Raw genomic sequence first — 25,381 nt, 5'->3', positions numbered from 1 at the left:
ACCCAGGTTACCATGAGCCTTGGCAAATGCCGGGAAAACGCAAGGAGGATGAAGAGTCATGTCTGTTTCATTTAAAAAAAAACCTATTATGGAGTTATACAGAACTTCTAACGGCATAACTCATAAGAGTCCATTTACATTGTGCGAGAACTAGCACGGGGGAGTTTCGTTACATTACATAGCGGTATTTGACTGGTGTACTGAATTGAATGTTTGTGCTGAATTGTAACCTCAACAGTCGCCTTGTAAATTGGATCTCCGGCAATTTATTTTTTGGCTGGAATAACCGTTATAAGGCAGGGCATGGAATGTTATGTCGTATTTATTCAATGCGTAAGTAGATATATAATACGATACATTACGGAGAGACAGGACGTTTCTAGAGTGCATGTGCGTTAGTGCCATAATGGATAGAACCTTGTATTTTCTCTTAGCAATGTTCTCGAAGGACATTTTTACCTTTAGGTAAAGGAGTTATGAGGGATCAAAATGTAGGTATGTAATTATATCTAGGTCTCTGTTCGGGCTAACTACTGATAATTAATAAAACACTACATAATTGATCAAGAATATATTACTCTTAAATTATCAAAATACGTTACAACCTAAAATTGATTTTATCAAAATTAAAATACGTATAAATCCATAAATAAATACAACTGTAACATTTATAGTGATTTCACTGTATATAAATAAATCGATGGTTATACCAAATTTTCTATACAATCTCAACATAATTTTTTCTAAAATTTTATACCCATAACAACGTGAGATATATTACTTAGCTACATATATGAAGCTTTTCCAATAATACGGTAAATCTACACTAATCTCAAATTGATAATACATGACTACAGCTTATTCCCAAAAGGACAACATCTTTATGAAACAGGTTAAATTATTCGAGTAACCTTAAACTAAGTTTACGCTTATAATGACTTTTCGCGCCAAGCCGGCCATTTTGAAAATGGCGGTAAAATGTCATGTGCTCTATGGCCTTTGGAATAAGGATTCAGATATCGTTGAATACCTAACCGGTTTTTTAGGCCGGTTCCAATTGTTTTTTTAAAGTTTTTTTTTTTTTTTTAATAGGCATGGTTGGCGACGAAAAGTCCGGAATCGCCGCTCGCACCTGTAACTGATCCAGCCACGTATTTGCCCTGAGACGCCTGTCCATTGGCCTGTAAACAAAATACGTCAATACAGTTTGGTAAATATCACGATACCCTTATTTAGAGCATAGTAATAATGTTGGTATTATCTTACGAAAAGAAAGATACTTCTTATAAAGGTACCTAATATTAAAACAGATTATTTTATGAAAATACTCCTAAAAAAGAAAACACCTTAAGCCGAAACAAATATCCGTTTAAAACTACAAAACGCCCTTGATAAAGACCATTTGAGCTATTCATTATAACTGTTTTGTTACACATTATCTTCTAACTGATAATAGTATTTTCGTAGACAATTTTGATAGTAACATTAGCGTTTAAAATAACAAACGGAACCGTGCGATAACATTATTTAGACGTTTTTCAATGTTTAAATGGCGGTGGTATTTCGATAAATTCTTGTTGTACTGTTGGCCAAACTGGTTTTATATGGAAATGTATTCAGTATGCGATGCGAATGAACGATGATTAGTGTTGTTTCTCGTGAATGAGTCGTTAAGCTAGGAACATACTACGCGGACGTCCGTCGAAAAACGACCGCGACCGCGACCGATCAGTGTGCACGGAACAAAACATCCGGCAAGCCAGATTTCGATCGGACGTCCATGCGCTCAAGGCCACGTCCACGTCCGTCGACCGATAGTTTGCACGGCTACGTGTATTTCCATTGTCCAGATTCCCGTCCGCGGTCGATTTACGACGGACGTCCGCGTAGTGTGTTCCTAGCTTGATGGTTATAATAAATCGATTTTCTTCCGATGTCTATTGCCAAGCATGCGATTGTCTATGACACAAAAGGGCGGGAATTGTGATTTACTTTTGAACGTCGATAGAATTTGTGCAAAAGTGAGTGGACAAGAAATACTGTGTTTAATGCTGGTACATTTAATTAAGATATTTTACAGAAGTAGCTAAATAGGCGAATTATCTGCACAGAATTATATTTTTAGGAATACTTATAGTATATATTGATATAATATTCCAAACACATATTCTGTTTTTATTCATTCTGAACCTTGTCGGAATGTACAAGTGTTAATATTTATTGGGCTGTAGTAAAACATTTTTGTCGGTCAAAGGGTTAAATGGCTCAACAATGGAGTTCTGGATGGATGGTTGAAGTTGAATGATGCAAGATATTGTCAACAAAATCAATAAAACATAAATGAAAACAAAACGTATAGTAAATAACTTTATTAAAACATTAACAAAACAAGCAAGCAATATTAGAGGCAGTGCTATTGTGAATCTAAGTACATGATTTTTAAATGCATACAATCGTAGGGTTAAAAAGCTAAAATATTCAAGTTACATAAACATGTCAGTCTCTTTAGCATACAAATAAATCTTTTTAAAATATGGAATGTCAGTTCATTTTTACTTTTCCTTACATCATAACATTACAGACTAGATATGACCAATTCGTGATTCGATTTAATTGTAAAACAAAATTGCGTATTACGGAATATTACGCAATACTCTGCGTAGGGGGCGGTACTAGCACAAACAAACTAATCGCCGTAATGTCACATTTTATTTTTGTGAAAAATGTTTATGTCATAAAGCTAGGAACATAATACGCAGACGTCCGCGGTCGCGCGACCGCGACCGCGACCGATCAGTGTGCACGGCCTTCGGGACGTGGCTTCGGCTGACCAAAACATCCAGCGAGCCAGATTTCGATCGGACGCCCGTGACCTCAAGGCCACGTCCAAGACCGACGACCGATAGTTTGCACGGTTAAGTGTATATTCATTGTCTAGATCCGCGTCCGCGGTCGCGCGACGGCGGACGTCCGCGTAGTATGTTCCTAGCTTAAAACGTTACTCTCTGGTTTCCAGTTTCTGCTAGTGCTGCACTCTGACGGCAGAATATTTCAGTAATAGGTACTCCTTTTTAAAAAGGTTTAATAGGCATGGGCTTTCACGAAGTTAGATTTGCTTCCAGCCAGTGACGGGATAGATCCGGCCAAATACTTTCCGGTGGCGGCCAAGCCGTTAGCCTATAAAAAAAATTGGCAGTGGAATGACATTCCCAATTCGAATTTAGAATTCAATTATCAGATTTAAATTTAGAATAATGCATTCGAGTTGAAAGTGATGTTTGGATGGCAGCGTCGGTGCGGAGAGGCGTCGGGGGAACGTGCAAAAAAAAAAAACAACAAATTAGTATGCATTAGTACAAAACAAATCATAAGTTACTAGACTGAATTAAAGCCTGGCAAAAAAGAGTAGAAAAAAATAGGAGCGCCACCGTCTATCTAGTATCTATGTAAACCGTTTTGCATGTGGCAATTATCGAGTCACTTTTGTATGAGAACAGTGAGTATTTTAATTATGCCATGATAAAAAAATTGGTTCCATCTCCACTCTTCTTTGCCAAGCTGTAGCTTTACTATTGGCAATATATATTTGACGCAATCAATAGTACATTACTACAGAGGCCGGGACAAATGGGGTTGCCGGCCGAAGACATATAGACGAAGCGAGGCCGGATAGGTCTGAGGCGGGCAACCCCATTTCCCGCCGAGGTATGTATAGTGCTTTTCTCAAACATGGTATGAAATAAATAGTCTACTGAAAAAAAAAATAGTAACTTTGGATGGCTGTATCTCCTAAACGGTGCGTCGTAGCGCAAAAATAATCGAATTTTCGTTCCCCTTTAATACTTCGTATACGCCTATAAAAAACAAAAAATTAAAATTTAAAAAAAAAAAACGAAAAAATTTTTTTTTGTATGAAAACGCACCCAAAATCAAATATTGTCTAGGGCCCGTACCAGTTGCAGTCGGCACGTCTATAAAGCCCCTTATAGTTTTATTTTAATTGGCTAAATACCTCGATGTTATGTCACAATTATCTGTGTTTGGAAATTAAAAAAGAAGACTTTGCCGGCCTTGGCCTGCAAGGTTTGTATGAAATTACATTATCTATCAATCGTCCTAGCCGCTCCTGCAACGTCATACTTCGCTGCCAATTATAAGGCACATAACATCAATATTTCATACCATGTTTGAGAAAATAATATTAAGTGCCAATAATAAAGTTGTTTACCAGAATGGAGAAAAATATTAATATGTTATCAAGATGAACAGTGAGACTATATAGGAGAAATATAAAATTAGTTCTACTGGCTATTTGCAGTGCAGCCTCTCAGCCGCTTAAGACCTAAATTAGTTTTTGTTTTGACAGACCAATATGTTGTTATTTGACTGCTCTACAAGTCTACAACATTTTTCATACATAAAATATATGATGCATTCAATCCTTTAACAATAACACGCAACATAAACCCACAGAACTTAATTTAGATAGAAGAAACAAATTCATATATTTGTATAGGGGCCGAGCGTGTCAAATTTTGTACTGAAGTTGATTCTTGCCTGTAATTTTAAATATGTCTCAGGCTCTTGATTGCTCATAATTTTTGTGTTGTTGCAATTGAATATCACGTAACGAGGCATTTTTTATGTTTTGGTTGACTTCAACTTACAAAAATTGACGCCCGAAAGCTGCAAGCTGCAATTCACAAGAGTATTTTAAATAAAGTTTTAAGAGTGATCAAAAATAATAAGATGCAAATATTATCATTATCATCATCATCATATCAGCCGAAAGACGTCCACTGCTGGACATAGGCCTCCCCAAAGATTGCCACAATGACCTGTCCTGCGCCACCCGCATCCAGCGGACTCCTGCGACCTTCACCAGGTCATCAGTCCACCTTGTTGGGGGCCTACCCACGCTTCGCCTTCCGGTACGCGGTCGCCACTCGAGAACCTTTCCGCCCCAACGGCCATCGGTTCTACGTGCAAATATTATTTTGAAGGCAAAAATAATAGACCAGTACAAATTGTAAAAAATGTGTATCAAAAGAATTCGCGTATAATCAACGTATAAAAAAATAGGTAAAATTCTAATTTTCATTCACATGACACAGACTATAATTAATCAACTTTTTTTAAATAATCTAACATGTACAGTCAGCGTCTTATAATTGGTAGTATCCGAAGTAGTCAAATAGTTTGTTATTTTTGCTTTCACTTAACTTCACAAACAATAGGAACACATGGTACTTAACAGGTAAATCCCAAAGCCTTGAAGGTATTTATTATCAATGGCCCGCAAACTATTGTTTGTTATCTTTATCTGCACGTGCAACTATTTCTTAGTATTTTCACCGACGAAAGACGGTTGTGGCCAGTAATAATATTTATGAACAACGGTGTATATTATTATTTCACTTAAAATACTTTTAAATTGTTGAATTGGTCTACCTGTAGCATTTCTTACTAGGGAGTAAATATTAATTAGAGATATTAATATATTTATTTGGATGGACTTTCATATTCATCGACATCCCCAAGTAGGTACCTAGTACCTACCTGAGGTGCGATTTTTGATTCTCATCGGGTGGCTTATTTCGTACTAAATAGTCATCGGCTGCATACAAAACAAGGCACCGGTGAGATTCAAAAATCCCACCAATACCACCTCTGGTTTGTTTTGTACAAACTCATAATGTCTGGTTATCAGATGTATTAATGGCTTTAAAAAAATTAGTCTATATCACTGGGATATAATACGTGGTCAAATGGACATATATCAACATCAACATTTGCATTAGTAATACTTTATTAGTAATACCGCAATACCAGTGATATGCACAACGAGGTTATATAACCAGGAGAAAACCTACAAATGCGAAATGCATTTGCAAAACAAAACTATACAGTTAAAGTGCTAAAAAAAGGGGAAATATCACGATATCTAATAGTAATAACGCATTACAAACAAATATCTATTGAGGTGAAAAGCGACTACAGTGAAAAAAGGCAGGATAATAAATATACTATGAATTTTATACACCATTGTAATTGGCGACCAAAAATCATACTACAAGAAAAAAATATTGTTTAGAAATTTTGAGATCGCGGCGAAACGTGAATAGGTGAAAAGCTACAAGGATTTTTTGATTTCGAGGTATACGACTAACAAATGGGCCAATGTCAGTACATCTTGTACTGAGACGGACTGAAATAGCACATGGCACTTTCGTACGTTTCCATAACAATACGAAGGCAAATCTTTTCGCACTAAATCTGTACCTTTACCTACCAATTATTGCTAGAATTAGTACAGAAAGGCAAGAATGTAAATAAAACTAAACAACATTAGTAATCAGTGAAGGACAAACACAAATGTATGCTAGTTTAGTGAGTTGATAGATACCAGTTGGCTTTTAAATATACTTACCTTAGATCCCGATTAAGTTATTCAATAGAAATATCCACCACCATTATATTATCGAAGACCACACGCAAGTAAATATGCTTCGCACGATATCATTATACAAAATAAGGTTTTCTAGGTACAAAGTTAGCATGTAGAAGTATCCATAATACTATTAACTTGGTTTCCAGAAAAGCAAGTAATTTGATTCGAAGACATATTGCACGTACCTATCTCCTGGTTCACCATATCCACTTAGCGTGCCCTGCATTTCTGGTATAGTAAACCTACCTTAGCACGGCTCTGCAGCTGCTGACCAGTCAGCCCGTAGCTGTAGACTTAAGGCCACTTATCCACCTATCGCTGACGCTCAACTACCATCCACTTCTATACTCCTCCCTGCACTGAATCCTGTAGCACGCCCTTAGCCACTTGAGCTCCACCTCTATCAACTACCATCCACGCTTGTACCCCTGGTACTCCAAACCCACCTTAGCACGGCTCAGCAGCTCCTGCTGACCAGCCAGCACATTCTTCTGCTTGCCGCCCCAGGCGCGGAGCACGGAAGCCTGCAGAGCGCGTCCGTAGCTGAAGGCCCAAGGCCACTTGAGCTCCACCTCAATCAACCTTCATCCACTTTTGTACTCCTGGTGTAGTAACACCCACCTTAGCTCCAGAGCACGCTCGTAGCTGAAGACCCAAGGCCACTTCAGATTCACCTCTCTATGTCGCTGATATACCACTCATTTCTGTACTCCTGGTACTTCAAACGCACCTTAGTACGGCTCAGCAGCTCCTGCTGTCCAGCCAGCACGTTCTCCTGCTTGCCTCCGTAGGCACGGAACACTGAGACGTACAGCACGCCCATAGCTGAATGCCCAAGGTCACTTCAGCTACACTCTTTTTCGATCGACTACCATCTACTCCTATACTCCTGGCGTAGTCAGAGTACGCCTGTAGCTGTAGATTCGTAGCCGCTTGAGCTCCACGTCTGACGTTCAACTACCATCGACTCCTGTAGTCCTGGTACATCAAACCCACCTTAGCACGGCTCAGCAGCTCCTGCTGTCCAGCCAGCACATTCTCCTGCTTGCCTCCCCAGGCGCGGAGCACGGAAGCCTGCAGAGCGCGTCCGTAGCTGAAGGTGAGGGCCCAGGGCCGCTTCAGTTCAACGGTGTTGATGGCGTTCAGGTTCACGGAGGCCTCTTCCTCGGACTGGCCGCCAGATAGGAATGTGACGCCTGGAAGATTAGAATTAGCTTGTTATTTACAGTAAGTGCGTTTTCACATTATCCGATCCGATATCGGAAGTCGGACCGATATCCCATACATCACAGGCGCCATCTTGGATTTTTTCTTTTGAAATCCTTCCGACATCCGATATCGGATCGGATAGTGTGAAAACGCACTTACTAGGGAAACTAAAATCATATTAAACTTTCCTTTCACTCTCGCACAGTCGAATGAAGATTTAGGATAAAGAAGCCGCGAAAACTTGATGGTGAACTACGGAAGCCACGAGCACCAAAAACAACAGTGCACCAGTTTATGTCGACAGATTTTTTCAAGCTGGTTTATGACGGGGTACGCTTGTCAGACACACGGTCTTCGGCATTCGAGAATTTAAATTTCGAAAGAGGAATCTACTGGTTACAGCTTAGAATTGTGGCAATACTAGGGTGTATTTACCGCGAAAGGCAGTTGTTCTGAGATTTTTAATTTCCAACGAGCATTATAAAATGGTGTCCAACCGGTTACACCTTCAAACTGGGGCTATAGTAAAGTGTTTGGCAGCTTCAGTTAATATTGGATGCGGCTTCAGCATGGGATAGCGCTATAGCAGTCTACAGAACAAAAGAATGCGCGCAACGGGTGAAAAAGACGACGCGATAGATTGAAACAGGTTTCCGACAGGGCGTGCCCTCGAAGTATTCGACGTTCGAGAATTTGAATTTCGAAAGAGGAATGGTGTCCTAGTGGTTACAGCTTAGAATTATGGCTATAGTATAGTTACCGGGAACGGCAGCGGGCACGGTGCGCAGTAGAGCGGTGACGGTAGCGCGGCCGATGTCGGTGGCGGTGTACGCCTTCTTGCAGGCCTGGCCGGCGGTCACCTGTAATCAGATGATGTTAGACTCAAGCTACGTAACGGTTATGAGTTCCTGGTACATTCGTTTTCGTTATGACTTAAATTAATGCGTTTTTCCTGGGGTCATGATAAACTTGATGGATTAAAAAAGCTTAACTTGGAGTTTCGATAAAGTGTAAAATTTTCTGCCCTGGATAAGAATTTAACTCACGGCATCTGTATTACTAAGCCAGCGCTTGGCCATCTGATCCACTGACCTATTTTTGGGAACAATTTTGGCCCATCTGTGACATTGACATTTGACACTGACAATAGGCTAGTTTCCTACTAGTCAAATCAGCTTCTTTTTAAGAACTGTCAAAACGATTTGCTAATATGGAATTACTATGAAATACTGAGGAGTGACGTCACGGTCAATTCATTTACTTTATATCTTTTTCTTTGACTTATTAAATAGAAATTATGTTTAAACATAATTCCCGTCCATTTTTTTCTTCTAATTATGTGGTGCTTTATTTCAAGCACTGCATAAAATATTTTATTTTAAGTTTAAGAAACTAGCCTATTCTGTGCCTATTTCTGCGTTGATATTTCTGGGTCCGTGGCCCTCAAATGGTTTCGACGGAAGATCAGCGCTGACCTTATGGTTAGCAATATGCTGAGGCGGGACCATTTCGTGGTAAACAATATTTATACTGTATTTTTTATAAACATTTGTTTGTATTTTTTACGTGTGTTTACCATGAATTGTATTTGCTTTGTATTGCATTGTATTGATAAATAACATTGTTACTTTTTTTTATGGGATAGGAGGCAAACGAGCAGACAGGTCGCCTGATGGTATGGTTGGAGGTGCGTTGCCGGCCTTTAAGATGGGTGTACGCTCTTACTTAGTGTCAATATTTCCTTGTTGAAGAGGCAATGAACGGCGAAGTGTTACTATAGGCCACTGGATTGGGATGCCTATGAAGGATATAAAAAAGATGTGAGAACTTACCATGTTAGGCTTGAGGAGGGTTCCCTCAAGGTAGACGTGGTGGTCATTCAAAGCCTTGTAGACGGCAGCCAGCACGGTTTCGGTCACCTTCTGCGCGCGGTCCAAGTCGTGCTCACCTGTTCAAATAGGTTTTTTTTATCATAATGTAATTTTCATGTAAGGTTATTTCTTTAAAATAGTTAAGAGATTTTCTAAAGGGAAAAGATTCGCAAACGTCAAGCCGCGGCCTTCGCTGTAGTCCAAAATAGATCCATTCAAGTCTGTACAGTTTGATAAAGACGAGGCAACGTTCGTCGCGCCATTAGGTTCAGAGCGTAACGAACCAATCGTAATAGACTTTAAAGAATCTGTTTTAGACAACGACGGTGCCCGCTTGTTGCATGTGTCTACGCAGCGATCTCAAATAGAAACCTTTTCTGAATGACTTCGATACAGGTTCGATATTAAGACTAACTAAAATCAACCTTACGTTCATATCAGGCCAGTACGGTGGTGTTCCCCTGGATAGCCTGGTAGAACATGTTACACTTGTACTTAGGGCACCATGACACCATCGGGCAACAACTCAGGCTCCACAATGCGTACAATAATGGCTCGGCAGATGGAAATGTTATTCCTCTCCCGAAAGTACCTAACCCCTCGTTGCTTAAAGAATTTCGTCCAATTTCAATTCTTGCGTTTTTGTCCAAGGTTCTGGAAGCCGTAGTGCACAAGCAACTGTCCATTCATATCTCTAATAACCACATTCTCTCGCCATTCCAGTCAGGCTTTCGTTCAGGGCATAGTACGACTACCGCTTTACTCAAGGTTATTGAAGATGTGCGGCAGGGCATAGAAGCGTCTCTTGTCACAGTAGTGGTATTAATAGACTTTTCAAATGCATTTAATGCTGTAAATCACGAGCTTCTCCTTGCCGCCCTCGATCATCTCAGTATCTCGTCATCAGCGGCCGAGTGGTTTGCATCCTACCTTTGCGGTCGTCGGCAGGCAACACGTGCCAATCGGACACTTTCTGACTGGTGCGAACTTTCATCTGGTGTTCCTCAGGGCGGTATACTTTCTCCACTGCTGTTTTCTGTATTTGTTAATTTAATAACGCCTAGCACATGATGGCCGCGGGAGTATGTCGCCGCGAGATAGATGACACGTCTTTGTCTAATTGTATTAATGACATAAGGACAGGTAGTCTATCTCGCGGCGACATACTCCCGCGGCCATCATGTGCTAGGCCTGCTGGTCGAAAGATTTTGGGATCGATGTCAACCCGTCTAAGTGTCAAGCTATCGTTCTCGGGACTCCGCGTTCTGTTTTACTCTCTGACTTCTCACATGTAAGACCCATTCTCTTTGAGAGTACCGTAATACCACTATCATCGCAAGTGAGGAACCTGGGGTTGATCATCGATCGGGGCTTGACCTGGGAGCCACAAGTTTCTGACGTATGTCGCAGAGTTACAAATACATTAAGATCATTATACAGATTTAAACATTTCTTGCCGACGAGCACTAAAATTCTACTCATACAGGCTCTTGTGCTTCTAATCGTTGATTATAGTGATGTGTGCCTTACTAATCTTTCACAAGGACTCTTAGACAGGTTAGATAGACTTCTAAATAGTTGCATAAGGTTTATCTTTGGCCTCCGCAAGTACGATCATATCTCCATCTATCGCCGGAAACTTAATTGGCTCCGAATACGGGACCGCAGGAGCCTCAGAGTGCTGTGTATGCTGTACAGTATACTAAATGACCCAGCAATACCGGAGTACCTGCGGTCTAAATTTCAGTTTGTCACCGCACAGCCGGGCCGTGAGCTTCGTTCCTCCCGGAAACTCATTTTGTCAGTGCCTCTCTATCGCTCCGGATCCATGTCCAACTCTTTCACTATGCATGCGATTCGTCTTTGGAATGATCTCCCTCTTGACATAAGGCAAAGTCAGACCAAGTCTCTGTTTAAGATCAAGTTGCGCAGACATCTTTTAGAAAAGTCTCATAACTAAGAGTCGTAATAATTATAAGGCAGATATATATATTTATTTATGTACAAACGTTCAAAAACGAACTATTTCTTTCTGATTGGACTAAAATTATAGCTTACGACGACATAAATCAAAATTACAATGCGTTCAGTGACCACCTGACACAAATTTTGAATAAATGTATACCGAAGCTTAAAACAAATTTTCGCACACCCAGAACAAATTCATGGATAACAACTGGTCTCCGAATTGCTTGTAAACACAAACGAGCATTAAAAAAGCTCATAAATCAGTCCGGAGACGCCGTACTGACTAGATTCTACAAATTGTACAGGAAAACCCTTAAAAACTGTGTAAAGACGTCAAAAAAATTGAATTTTGTAAGGAGAATGAAAGCTTCCAAAAATACGACGAAAACTATGTGGAATGTTATTAGGGATATAACAGCATACAAAAAAGACGGCCAACAAAATAATACAAAAAATTTATCGCTGAACATAAATAAAACCATTGTAGAATCGCCCCAATCAATTGCAACTGCACTCAACGAATATTTTGTGTCAGTAGGCGCGTCACCGCCGGCCGGGGGTGACGGGTCAGGTGCGCCGGCGCATGCGACTGGCAGACCCGTTATCTCGCCACTGATAAACTCCCTTTTCATTAGCGAGGTAACTAAACAGGAAATTCTCACAATAATCGGTCAAATGAAAAATAAAAAAGTTTTGGCATAGATGAAATACCTCCAACACTTATAAAAAAGTGCGCCAAGGAATTAGTCACACCTTTACACATCCTTATCAACCAATCGCTAAATCAAGGAGTTTTTCCAGACCGCTTAAAGATCGCCAAAATTAAACCCATTTTAAAGCCAGGAGGCGATAGCAAAGACCCAAATCATTACAGACCTATTGCTCTTCTCCCAGCCATCTCAAAAATTTTTGAAAAAGCAATGATTAATAGAGTATATAGTTTTTTTTGAAAAATTTAATGTTCTTAACAAAAATCAATTTGGGTTCAGAAAACACCACTCCACTATACTTGCAGTTTATAATTACGTTCAGGAAATCCTCAGTACTATAGATCGGAAACAGTACAGCGTTGGTTTATTGCTCGACATGAGTAAGGCTTATGATCGCGTTTCCCATAAAATCCTGTTGTCAAAATTGAATGGTATGGGTATTCGCGGAAACGCCCATCAATGGTTTAGGTCGTACCTTGAGAACCGTAGCCAGTACGTACAAATAAATCACTTTTTTAAGGACTCTGGGCAAATTAAGGAGGTGATATCAGAAACACGACATACTTCGTACTCAATTCCCCAAGGAAGTGTGGCCGGGTGTCTGTTGTTTCTAGCCTATGTAAACGACTTGCCTACAATATTAGACACAACATGTATAATGTTTGCGGATGATGTCTCGCTATTATTTGGTTGTCCGAATAATGAAACTTGCAATGAAAAATTACAAGACATTTTTACAACAACTCAGGCATGGCTCGATGACCATAACCTAACAATAAATTTAAAGAAAACTAAAATTATCCAGTTCAAACCGGTACAAAAGCAATCACTCCAAATGTCACTTACGATTGACAATACGCCTATAGAGGAAGTATCGGAATTTAATTTATTAGGAATAAATATTGACTCAAATATAAATTGGAAATCGCATGTACAAAAAATTTGCACTAAACTGTCTCGATTTATATACGCTCTCAGCGTGCTTAAAATAAATACTAACTTTGAAACGGCGTTGTCTGCATATTACGCGTACGCAAACTCTTGGCTTAATTACGGAATAATATTGTGGGGTGCGAGCACAGAAGTAGACCAACTGTTTGTTTTACAGAAAAAATGTATACGCATCCTTACTAATACGCGAATACCTAATAGCAGCCGTCCTCACTTTATAAAGCATAAAATTCTAACTTTAGCTAGTATGTACATTATGGAAGCCGCCATGTTTGTCAGAAATAACGCAAACTTATTTCCCTTACAAAAAATCACCTCAAATAGACGGAACAGAATTCAGTACCTTTTACCAATTTCAAATCTAGCTATGTATAGAAACGGCCCCCATTATAGATGCGCTACCATAGCCAACAAGCTACCTCAACAGTTATTGCAGGAAAAAAACATCAAAGTATTTAAAAGTAATTTAAAGAAACTTCTCCAAGACAAATGTTACTATACAATCGAAGAATATTTAAATGACGACACTTTGCCAAATTGATTTTGAAGGACATAACAATTATTTAATTTTAATTTCAATTATTTATTATTTACTATTATACCTACTTTGTACTAAATTATTGACTACCTATTATTTCAAAATGTTATGATCACAAATTATATTTATATTTTGTCAGTAACTGTCAATTATAAAAATTATTATTCAATTATCATCTCCATGTATAGAATTATATTAAGACTAATTTTACTTTAGTTTTAGTTCACTAAGTAGTCCTTAAGATTATTGCCATGCCCTAACAGGGTATCATGTACCTACCTTATAATATTTGAATACCATCCTATGTAAAATGAACATGATTGCAATAAAGAATGATATGATATGATATATAATGTTACGTATGTATATTTATGTGTATTTGTAAGTAGGTATCTATATTATTTTAAGTATGTATATTTTTTTAATATATATAATAGTAAGCTGTATGTTATATATAATCATTTATGGTTATTTAGTAGGTATTCCATTTCTCGTCATTGCGACATTTCCTGCACCTATTAAGCTCTTATAGATCTCTGTTTGGCCCAAAGGTTAGCTGGTAGAGAATGCCTTCTGGCATTAAGTTCGCCTTTTGTACATTTTTTTTACTGTGCAATAAAGTTTAAATAAATAAATAAATAAATGGAAGCATAGCAGGTCACTACGGTAGCGTTCTCCTGAAGGAAGCCTGGTAGGAAGACATGTTACACTGGTACTTACTGCTTACTGCTAGCCTTTCTCCGCAGTGTTTTGCATAGGCCTCTCCCATATTTCTCCATGTTTCTCTGTCTAGAGCTTGTCTTCTCCACAGACCTCCAGCTACCTTTCTGGTACACATTGGTACTAGGACACCATGACTTACCATCGGGCAACACCTCCGGCTCCACAATGGGTACGATGCGTTGGCTCTGGCAGATAGACGCATAGCGGGCCAGAACAGTAGCGTTCTCTTGGATAGCCTGGTAGGAAGGAGTGTTGCGGCCGATCTTCAGAACGCAACGCCACTTGGCAAAGTGGCAGCCATCCTTCTTGTACTGGGCGCAACGCTGAGCCAAGTCATCGAGACCTGAAAGAATTAAAAAAAGTTCAATATGCTTATGACATGCATTTCGAGAAGTTTTAAAGCGCTTTAAGACCTTCTGCTCCTTTGTCACGTGATTTACATATGTGTGTAAAATTTCAGCTAAATCGGAAACCGGGAAGTGGGTCAAATTTTGCTTCTACGTTTTGACCCAAACTAACATACTAACAAGGCAAGTTAAATAAAAGCTTGTAAAAAACATCCACCTTCATTCACTTATTTACAAGTAGTACAAGTACACCTAAACTACACTTTTTACCTAGGTATTCAAGTTATTTTTATTCAAATGTCAAGAACTGTTATCAACTCTGCCACTATTTTATAAATGTTTTCTAAACTAAAATAGGTATCTTCTGCCCCAGTAATAAGAACTTACTCGTACTATTTCACTAATTAACATAACATGTTATCAAAATGGCCTATGACACTATTATCATTAGGAGATAAGTTGTCGAGCCCCCACAAAACGAGTTATAAGTTATAAACACACCTACAATGACGACGATGCTAAATATTGTGTACCTATCATCATTACTTCTCAATATTTCGCCAAGTTGTGTTTAGATTTGAATTTGTTTCGCAAATAAGTACTAAGTAGGTAGCTATTAATCTATTATAAACAAGACACGGATATAGGTATGTCACTTTTCTATCGAATGATGAAATAGTCGGAAAACAGGCAGGCAAGCACGGCCGCGTGATAACGATATAACGTCATGCCGTCCTTTTCGCACTATTTGTAAGTGCGGTAGGGACGCACCGATGCGATAAAGTATATCCAACTAGTGTGCTCCGCCCACAGGAGAGTTTTAAATAGACATAAATTGCGAAATATATCTTCGCAATAAGAGTTTTGAATGATTCACGGTTATTTTCATTAGACTTATATTGACCGGGATATAGACCGTGATTACCTTTTTGATTTTTGTCGAGCTCCCGATATTTCACGCAGTTGCATGCATTGATCACGGAAAACTGACAGGCGGGTGGATGTTAAAGTTGTATAGACGTTACCCTCCTTCGCGCGCGTCGGCTGCGTTCACTTTCAGCGTTACCACTGGTCGCGTTCACACTCGATGGTCTGTCCAAACACACTACTGCACTCGTTTGTTCAATTCTGACTACCGGTTTTTTACACAAACAAATCACTGGCGATACACAAATCAAAAAGGTAATCAGATATCCCGTCAGACTTCGCGTCACCGTTTTACAATAAGCGTTTCGTAGCTAGCTCCCCTAAAATGCTCTTGTATAGTGGCGCGACGGAGTCAGACTGCGTCAACGATTGTATAATACTTCGCTTAGGCCAGCTGGGTACTCGTTACGCATTGAAGACTTTATACGCTTGTACATTAAAATTATCATAATTACATCATGCAAACGAACCACCTTACAAAATTAACGTGGATTGAGACATAACGAAACTCCCGGCCAAGGTGCCCTTGCCTCTGATAATTATTTCACTGATACATCAGCTGCTCAGACAAAAGGTCAATAAGGAAGATTTCAAGGTCAAGTCCGAAATAGCATTGTCGCATTGACCTTTCAAGGTTGAATTAAGTAAGTCTCTCCAAAGCTCCCTAGGAGTAAGAGGCGATCATGACTATTATGAGCCATGTCTCATGTAGTAGTCGCAAATAGCGAGAAATGTTGCACAAGGCACATGTGTTCCTACCTCATCCACTGCTATCAAGTTTAAAATCACGAAGAGAAATATACGAGTTTTACAGTATTGGATATCGACAGATCGACGGTCGTTTCAACTTCCCAGGATACCCATACCCATTCTAGATACGTTTTTGTATTGGCCGCTGTACACATATGGCCAACGGTTCCACCAACCCCCTTGACCAAGCGTGTAGAGGGCTACTTGGCCGTAAGTTGGCAGTTGGCGCTTGCGCTTGCCGGCCAACCGATGTCGGTTTTTTGTCCACACATCAAAGGATCTTGGCGCCAATGGCCAACTGCGTTTACACGTTGGCGCTTCATTCAATTGGTCGTCAGCCGTCAGAGAGGACAGTAGTGAAATATTTACGAAAATAATAAGTTTATCTATGCCAATAATAGTGTAGATTTTAGGAGATAAAATAACCTTGCAAATGTTTAATGTATTTCCTAAAAAAGATAAATGTTCTTATCAGAATATTCAAAAAATTGTTCATATTTCAAATAATTTAATTTTACTACGGGGTTATTATTTTTAATCAAATTTTTCTGACAACGTCTATGACCTAGAATTTCCTAGACTTTTCCATTCCACGTCCATCTTTCATGAAGAGCCAATGCCAAGTGATTGGTTCGCCAATGTGTAAACAGCGGCTCTTATCTTGGCCAAGGGGTTTCACAAAGGGTTGGTGGAACCGTAGTTGGCCATATGTGTACAGCGGCCATATAGGTGGTACTTATGTATTCGTACCACCTTCCTGCCAAAATAGCGAACAGTCATCGTAATAAAATATAAAAGTACCAGGCCATAATAAACTCAAGAAGCGAACAGCAGCGGAACCAAGCTTTTGTCGACCTAGATGCCAGAAATGACTAAACGTCTCTAGGAGTTCTCACAATATCCGTCAACAGAAGTACCAGGCTATAAAAAACTCAAGGAGGTGTCCATAATCTCGTCCTCAAGACCCGAGCAGTGGGACAACACCCTGTTAACCTTGTTGAGGATGATACCACGCGACTCCAACAAGCCCAGAAAGGTTCACACAAAAAATACAGGCTAAAATAAACTCAAGAGCTCAGCCTGGGTGGGGCATTCATCCTCAGACCCGAACAGCGGGTCGACAACTTGTTAACTTTGAACCACACGTCTCCGGCAGAACCCCCCTTTTCTCCCAATAACCATCAACTAAAGTACCAGGCTACAATAAACGCAAGGAGCTCACCCTGGGTGGTGCACTCGTCCTCAGACCCGAACAGCGGGACGACACCCTTGTCGACCTTGATGCCGGGAATGATGCCGCGCTTCTCCAGCAGACCGACCAGGGGGGTGCCGTCGTCAGCCTTCTGGTAGAGAGTCTCGTGGAACAGGATCACGCCAGAGATGTTCTCGGAGATGGCCTGTGGGAATAAAAGAATTGAATTTTTTTCGTATACCTTTTTCATAAACGTACATATCGTATATATAATTATACTGACCTAGGTTCCGGCAGAAAATTATATCATAAACGTTCACTTGTAAATTTTTTATTATTGTTATTTCATTCATTTTATTGCCGATAATTTGTGTGTCTCCTTTAATCTTCAGTTTGCCAAATAAATGATTTATCTATCTATCTATCTATCTATAAAGTTCGTTTGTCCCTTTCTATCACACCAATATGTCGGAAAGGGACAAAGGAACTTTATCGGCTTGATAACTTTAGTGAACGTTTATGAATAAGGGGCTGTTTGCATCAAACTGCAATTTTTAATGACAACGACGGCTGTTCCGTTTGTAGGGGACATCTCAAGGTATGCCTCTAGAGTGACGCTGTAAAGTTTAACTAGATAAAACTGAAGTCATTTTGTACTTTATTGCTGCACTGAAAGCACAGATCAATACAACAAGATGGCCCTTACAGGGCGACTCGCGGTCACCAAGCATACGACAAATCAGGTTTATAAAAGTTTGAACGCGTGCGACACCGATCAGTAGCGCCCAAGTATACGACCCGCTAACAGTGTCCGTGTCCGCTCGGGAAAAAATCTTAAATAATCAATTTTGGTTGCAAACAATGGTCTCTTACAGCATAAAGTGGTGTGGCAAGTCTTCTAACACTTCTACATGTAAAAAAGATGGAACAACATTCCACAGTTAAGTCAAATTAATTATTTTGTTGAATATTGTTTATTGTCCGCGGGGTTCATTTATACTGGTCAATATGGTTGTGCTGAGCGGCGCCGAGGCGCGTCCATCCCTCTTTACCGAGTTAAAAATGTGATATGCTATCCCTTTCACGTAAACGACTAGGCATGGGGCCATGTTAGTTTATGTCTGTTGCGGGAACTTCGTACTGCCGTTCGTACCATGTGCTACCATTTTATGAAATATAAAAGAAAGCAGATTTGTAATAGTGAATAATTATCTAGAATCTGTAGAGTCTGTAGTGGTATTTAGTTCATTGATTAGTTTAGAATATTTAGTTGGTTATTTAACTTAGTAAACGTAAGTAAAAATGCACAGTTTAGTTATTAGTTACTAGAATGATTTTTATTGAGATGCTATCACAATTATCATCCTCCTTGCGTTATCCCGGCATCGGCATTCGCCACGGCTCATGGGAGCCTGGGGTCCGCTTTGGAAACTACTACCAAGATTTGGCGTAGGCACTAGTTTTATGAAAGCGACTGCCATCTGACCTTCCAACCCGAAGGGTAAGTAGGCCTTATTATAATTTAATTATAATATTATAATTTGTTGCAAAACAAATTCACCACAGTACTGGTACCGCTAATCATAAAGGCGCGCCATTATTTGAAACGACCAATGGCAGCACCGTGCGCGCCCGCCTCACCCCGCAAGGATTGGTGATTTGCGTCTCGAACAATATCGCTTGCATTTGGCTTCTAGTGGGGTGTTCTGTGACTGAAAGTAAGTTTTTGTTATAAACTTATTCAAACAGGAATGAATTAAAATTTCTTGCCAATTTACCAGCAACTATTTTAATAATCTTATTTTTTCATACCAGGCAATCAGAACTTGTTGAAAGTATTTATTGGTCCGGCCTTGGCATTAAGGAACAATAACGGCTCTCAGACTTCACGCCCATTCTGGTTTTAAAACATGAATATTCTCATTCTGGTATTCCAACCAAAGTCAAGTAAACAAAATTTACTTACATAGTATACTTATAATACATTAGTGTACATGTTTATGGCTTAAAATGCAAGGGCTCATAAAAGGAAGGTAGACACTGGAAAGCAAGTGATACATGTTTTTGTTTTTATGCCGAAATAGTATGTTAAAATGAAAGCAATGAGAAGAATATGAGATAAATGGCATTAATTTTGTTTGTAAAAATACATTTTTACTTTGATGTACCTACATGCACTACAAAATAAAAGTTAGTATATGCCCCATTATGAAATGGTCATATCTGCCATTGTCAACCAAAAGGGTACTTATTGTCTATCAATAAGATATCAACCTTATAGACAACCAACAATGTGGTAGTTCTTGGTTAAATTCATATCATATCAATCTCACAAAAATGGAGGTGAAATCGAAACTAATTTAGGACTAACAGTAACCGAGGAGTCTGTAACCATGGCAATGAGTCACAAGAAAAAGTTCATTAGCCTGTAAACTTACAGGATCAGTGCTGAAGAGCAGCTGGCGGTACTTGCGGCGGTTCTCCTCGGTGTTTTCCACACCGATGTCCTGCAGACGCTTGCCCATGGTACCTGAACAACCATTGTTTCATTCTTTATATACATGAAAGGATACGTTAACAAAGAGGTTTACAGTCAGGGCAAGAAGCTATCATGTCGCCAACTATGACAAGTCTTTGACAGTTTTCAAATCTATTCAAGCCTTGAGATAGATGCATAAGGAAAGAGCCTATGATGGAACCAGCGTGCGTAGCCGAATGCACAAACGCTCACGAAACGAAACGCTCTTAGATATCTATCTCTGTCGCTCTTGCGTATTGGCGCGACAGAGCCAGACTACCTTTCGCGGAGTTTCGTTTTCGTTTCGCGTCGTAGAAATGCCATTCGGCTACGGGGCCAGGCGCGCAGGCCTATGACCGAAAAAAGTAATGTCACCATCTCTCTGTATTGCATGACTGATGGCAATATTGACAATGAAGTCTAATTTCTGCCACAGACTAATATTTTGCAGTTTAATACTCTTGAACAGTTTTTTTTTTCTTTATCAAAACAGTTATTTTCTGTTCATTCAGTTCATTGGCTTTACTAGATAACATTTGCTTGTTCAAGATGATGGGTGAAATATCAGTGAATGTTGCAATTATTACAGTAGCCGTAACCAGTTACAAATCAAGCAATTTATGAGCTTATGTGCTTACTATATAAAAAAAAATAACTTACCGGTGGACTCATCAGCAGCGAGGATGCCTTTGCCGGGGGCTACGATAGCCTGGGCGATCTTGCGGAGCTCCTCCTGCAGCTCAGGGGTCGGGTACTGGAAGTATGTGGTCATTGTGCCTGCCAACAAACATTACTGTTAACACTAATATTACATATATGCGTTTCCCAGAGGGGTAGTCTGAGATCACTCACTTTCATTCATAATGTTCCATAACATGTTCATCGGGTTTAAGTACTTCTGACCTGACCTGTTTGCAATACTAATGCAATATTGTTTAATGTTTTGTGTCACTAGAGTACTTGGAAAAATTGTGAATCAGAAAATTACCCACTTAAAATATACCATTGTTTTTTATGTCAGAATTTTTACCTGCAAGGATTTAAAAGCGAACATCCCAAGACAATAGGACTGTTAGTCTAGTCTGGGTGTAGGCAAAGTGCTGCAACCCCAGTAACATACAACATAATATACAACAACAGTAACAATAACAACACCCATAATACAATATCAAAACAGTGAGACAACCCTCAAATACTCAGAAATAAGGTTGCTCTTAATCAATGTTAATGTCATTAAATTCTCATGAATAATTACTTACATGAATCTTAAATATCATTTGTAAACGACTGAACTAATATTTCACCTAGGGTTATAGGTACAGGAATACTTGTATATTCCCAACATTGTTTAGGGTTCCATACCAAAATGGCACAAAAGGAACCCTTACTTTGATTGTAAAAATAACTTTACAGTATATTAAAACAATTATCAAAGAAAATAGTTTCAATACTACTTTGCATTGGACAGAATAAAGTCAAGTACTAAACTTCCTTCAATTGATAAGGTCAGGATATTCCGAGACAATCATTTGTAATCATAGAGACGGTATCTAGTGTAATTGTACCATCTTATTGTTTAAAACTGCGATCATTACCGAAATAAAGTTAAAATAATTATTTCAGAAATTGATATTACAACTTTGATATAAAACTGAGTTCAAATTAAATATTTATGCAGGTTTCTATCTCCTTAAATTATATTTTGATGCCATACCTTTGGTCCCAAAGCCAGGCATCCATCCTGACTCAGGGGGACCTTTCTTCCCTTTGCCTTTCTTTGGTGCCATTTTAAATTATCGTGTCAACTAACACTTGGTAAAATAATTACTTAAAGGAAAATGATATACCCGACATAGTTTCAATGATTGTAAATTTTCAAAAACACATAACAGTCAATACTCACCATATAATAGGCTCGTTGACCTCGTTGTCTTTTATTTTTAATTCAAGTTTCGAAAATCAAATCAATCAATGTCACATTTTTGACATTGCATTATTTTTTAATAGGGATGTGCCATTTCAACCCAAATAGAAAAAAAAACCGGAAAACCGATTAGGGTTAAATATATATTTTTCATATTTTCCGAGTAAATAAAATGTACATTTTTATAAGTACATGTAGGTACTTAATCTTATCAGGTACATGAGATTCTTGTAAGATTCAACGTCGAGTTTTAGTACAAACAAAAAGCAGAGTGCATAATAAAATAGTAGGTAGTATTAGAATAGATAGAACCTACCAAAGTTACCGAACAATTTCTTAATCCTACATAATAACTTAAAATAGACACTCATGTTTCTACCAGAAGTGCCAGATTACGCCAGATAAAACTTATTAAAAGGTGACCTTCGAAGGTCACTGAAAACAAGGCGTCACAGGCGTGCCTGTATTCATAACTATCTAAAGACAGATAGAGAAATGTATTGAAAATAGCACGAACTATTATAGGACTGCATTCATTTCATTCATAATTATGCAGCTGTATTTTACATTATATGTACTTGTATTGGTATCTTGAATAAAACACCGACTAGTCAATAACCTCGAGAAAGTTTACTCAACGTTTGTGAAAGCTTGATAAATAACATTTGAAAATCCTTTCCCTTTTTATTAAAAAAAGCAATCGATGCTGTACTAGTGCTCCATTATTTTGCGTATTAATAAAAAATATATTTTCATTATATAACGTAAAGCAATTAAAAGTTGTGTAATGGACAATATTTTGTTCAATGTAATACATACCAAAGGCAAACTTATGTTTTCCGTAAATCTTAAAAAAATTATGTAAAAAAAAATATTTTTACAAAAATCCATTCAGTCATAGAACGAATGTTTAGAATTCAGGGGTTACAAAAAGATTAAATAATATTAATTTGAAATACCTAGCATTAACTAATAACCGGTAAAACATCATTTATACATTAGCACCATGAAATGTGGGATAAAATGTAAGAAAAGAAAATAACTTACGGTTTTTTTGTTATTTATCGGCAAAACACGGACACTCCCGTTCAGCTACGCGGCTACTACTGTCAAAATGTATGGAGAGGACACGAATAAAGGTCATTTGAAGGTCCAATGATAACGTGACAGTTCTCCATTTATATAGCTTGATTTTAGCGCCATCTTTTAAATTATACTCTAACTACATCGGCACTTAGGTACGTGATGAACTAACCTCGTCTGACGATAGTCACATGGCTGACATGGCACAACAACCTAGTGTGAACTATCATCTACAGATGGCGCTCGTACACATCCATTTTTTGCGCCATCTCTTAGATTTTGCTATAACTACGAAAACAGTGGAGTTATGAATTTACCTCGTCTAACCGTAACGGTTGAGCATAATGGTAGTGTTACCTAGTAATTAATACAGATGGCGCTAATGCAAAGTAAGTGTTGGCCCGATTCAAACAATAAATAATTTGCTGAATTTCTGAATATCAATTGTTATTTTTTTCCAAAAGTGAAGCCCTAACTTCGGTCGTACATTACGGTCAACCGGGGTGGCTTTAAAACGCAGGTGCGACTTGGAAAATTTAGTCTTAAAGTCATACTGTAAGTAAATTCGCGATTTTCTATGGTACATTTACAAGAATATTTATTGATCGAACTAGTTACATGAACTGTTTCAGTAAATAATGAATAATGTTAACTTTGAAGCCGTTCCAATACTATCAACTATCAAAGTAACCCCAAATTTTCCTAAAGCCACCCCGGTTGACGGTACCAGCGACCTTAACTTTAGGTACTTTTTGGTAACAGTCTGAAGTAGAAATTAACATAACTTTTACTTTCAATTTAGATTTCGCTGGTACCGCTCGCTTTTGGACTTACGAACGGGACAACTAATAAGTCTGGCGTCCACTTAGACGGAGTTGAGCACGACAGATCCATACATTTGACATTTATTTTTTTTAAGATTATGAAAATTAAGACTCGTCTGTGGGGAGGCTTAGGCGGAGTTGAGCCGCGTCCATACATTACATTTATTATAAGTACCCTAGATATAGGGTCTAGAACTATGGGGTCCTATGAGGAGCAGTCTAAGCACCTTATAGATTTTATAGAAGCATCTGGTAACCAGAAGATGGCTGTCGTATACTTTGCTCAGCGGATCAGCATTGCTATATCCAGAAGGACCATGCAGCCAGCCTGCCGGGTATTGGGCAACCTGCCGAACATGTGCCGAACGACCTAAGAACCCAGAGCATTTTTGTAATTTATAATATAAGTAATTACCTATTGTGAAAAGGAAAGGACCAAAATGATTACAGACTGGGACCCGCGAAATACCACAGGGCAGGCCGGGGTTCGGGCAGACCGAAAAGGAGATGGCAGGATGACCTGGATGCATTCTATCCAAAATGGTGGGAAAACGCCGACAACAGGGTCGAGTGGAAAACAAAGGGGAAGCCTTTGCCCAACAGTGGGACACTAAAAGAGGCTAAGGCCCATTAAGACGGTACGAGAACTCGCATACGAGTTTTATTACCTACATTGCGGTATTTCATGGCTGTAAAAAAATGTATGTAACCTCAACAGCCCGCAATGTAACTAAAATCGCACGCGAGTTCGCCCGCCGTCTAAATCAGGCCTAATAAAAAAAAAAAGTAGGTAATTATTTGAGTGTGATATTTTTATTATTTTATTGAAACATTTAATGTATTTTGTGAATCAATAAATCATCTGTATATTGGAAAGTAACTGAAAATACCATAATGTTGTTTAGGTAAATTTATACAAGACTCATTATTGCAGAAGATAACGCTTTATCACAACTGTTTATGTCGTCGTTAGGTTATCTGAGTCATTTTATAACTAAACTAAACTACAGTGGGAGCTGTTATTATATAAAATCGATATTTCCACGTTTAAGTGCTGCGAACTTCTAGCGACTTGAAGTTGAAGCTAGGTACAAGGTCAGTTAATACAACCGCTGTTCGTACAATTTACCTATATATTTTTTCTATTTAGTAAAGGGATCTTTTCTTCCCTGCTATCTATGAGGAAGAAAAGTGGCACTTCTCCTCCCTGCTATCAGGAAAAAAACAATTTAAACAATACATTATTATAACATACTAGATTTTGCCCGCGGCTTCGCACGCTTCGAAAAATGCGGAATCTCCACTACTTTAGGAAAGCGGTGGGTTAGAAAGAGACAAAAAGTAGCCTAAGTCACTCTCCATCCCTTCAACTATCTCCACTTAAAAAATCACGTC

At 38.8% G+C, this 25,381-nt stretch overlaps 1 protein-coding gene across 4 annotated transcripts; it reads right to left on the bottom strand.

Annotated features, from left to right (window-relative positions):
• Positions 1-558: 558 nt before the first annotated feature.
• Positions 559-23,255, bottom strand: LOC125236296 (fructose-bisphosphate aldolase). 4 transcript variants are annotated; one of them, XM_048143034.1, is made up of 10 exons: positions 21,870-21,986; positions 20,816-20,932; positions 20,076-20,167; positions 17,668-17,842; positions 14,561-14,764; positions 9,493-9,608; positions 8,421-8,520; positions 7,448-7,647; positions 3,103-3,177; positions 559-1,181 (listed from the first exon to the last, which is right to left on the bottom strand). In XM_048143034.1, the coding sequence occupies exons 1-10, from the start codon at positions 21,940-21,942 to the stop codon at positions 1,086-1,088; spliced, it is 1,248 nt and encodes a 415-aa protein (XP_047998991.1). In that variant the 5' UTR covers positions 21,943-21,986; the 3' UTR covers positions 559-1,085. The 4 variants fall into 4 exon arrangements, with proteins under 4 accessions (XP_047998991.1, XP_047998990.1, XP_047998988.1 ...); XM_048143033.1 differs by lacking the exons at positions 3,103-3,177; positions 21,870-21,986 and adding an exon at positions 23,127-23,255; XM_048143031.1 differs by lacking the exon at positions 3,103-3,177 and having other exon boundaries at positions 21,870-21,979.
• Between the last annotated feature and the right edge of the window lie 2,126 nt (positions 23,256-25,381).

Source organism: Leguminivora glycinivorella, chromosome 19 (genome assembly GCF_023078275.1).
Source record: "Leguminivora glycinivorella isolate SPB_JAAS2020 chromosome 19, LegGlyc_1.1, whole genome shotgun sequence".
Lineage (NCBI taxonomy): Eukaryota > Metazoa > Arthropoda > Insecta > Lepidoptera > Tortricidae > Leguminivora > Leguminivora glycinivorella.
This window is presented reverse-complemented; position numbering and strand designations above follow the sequence as displayed.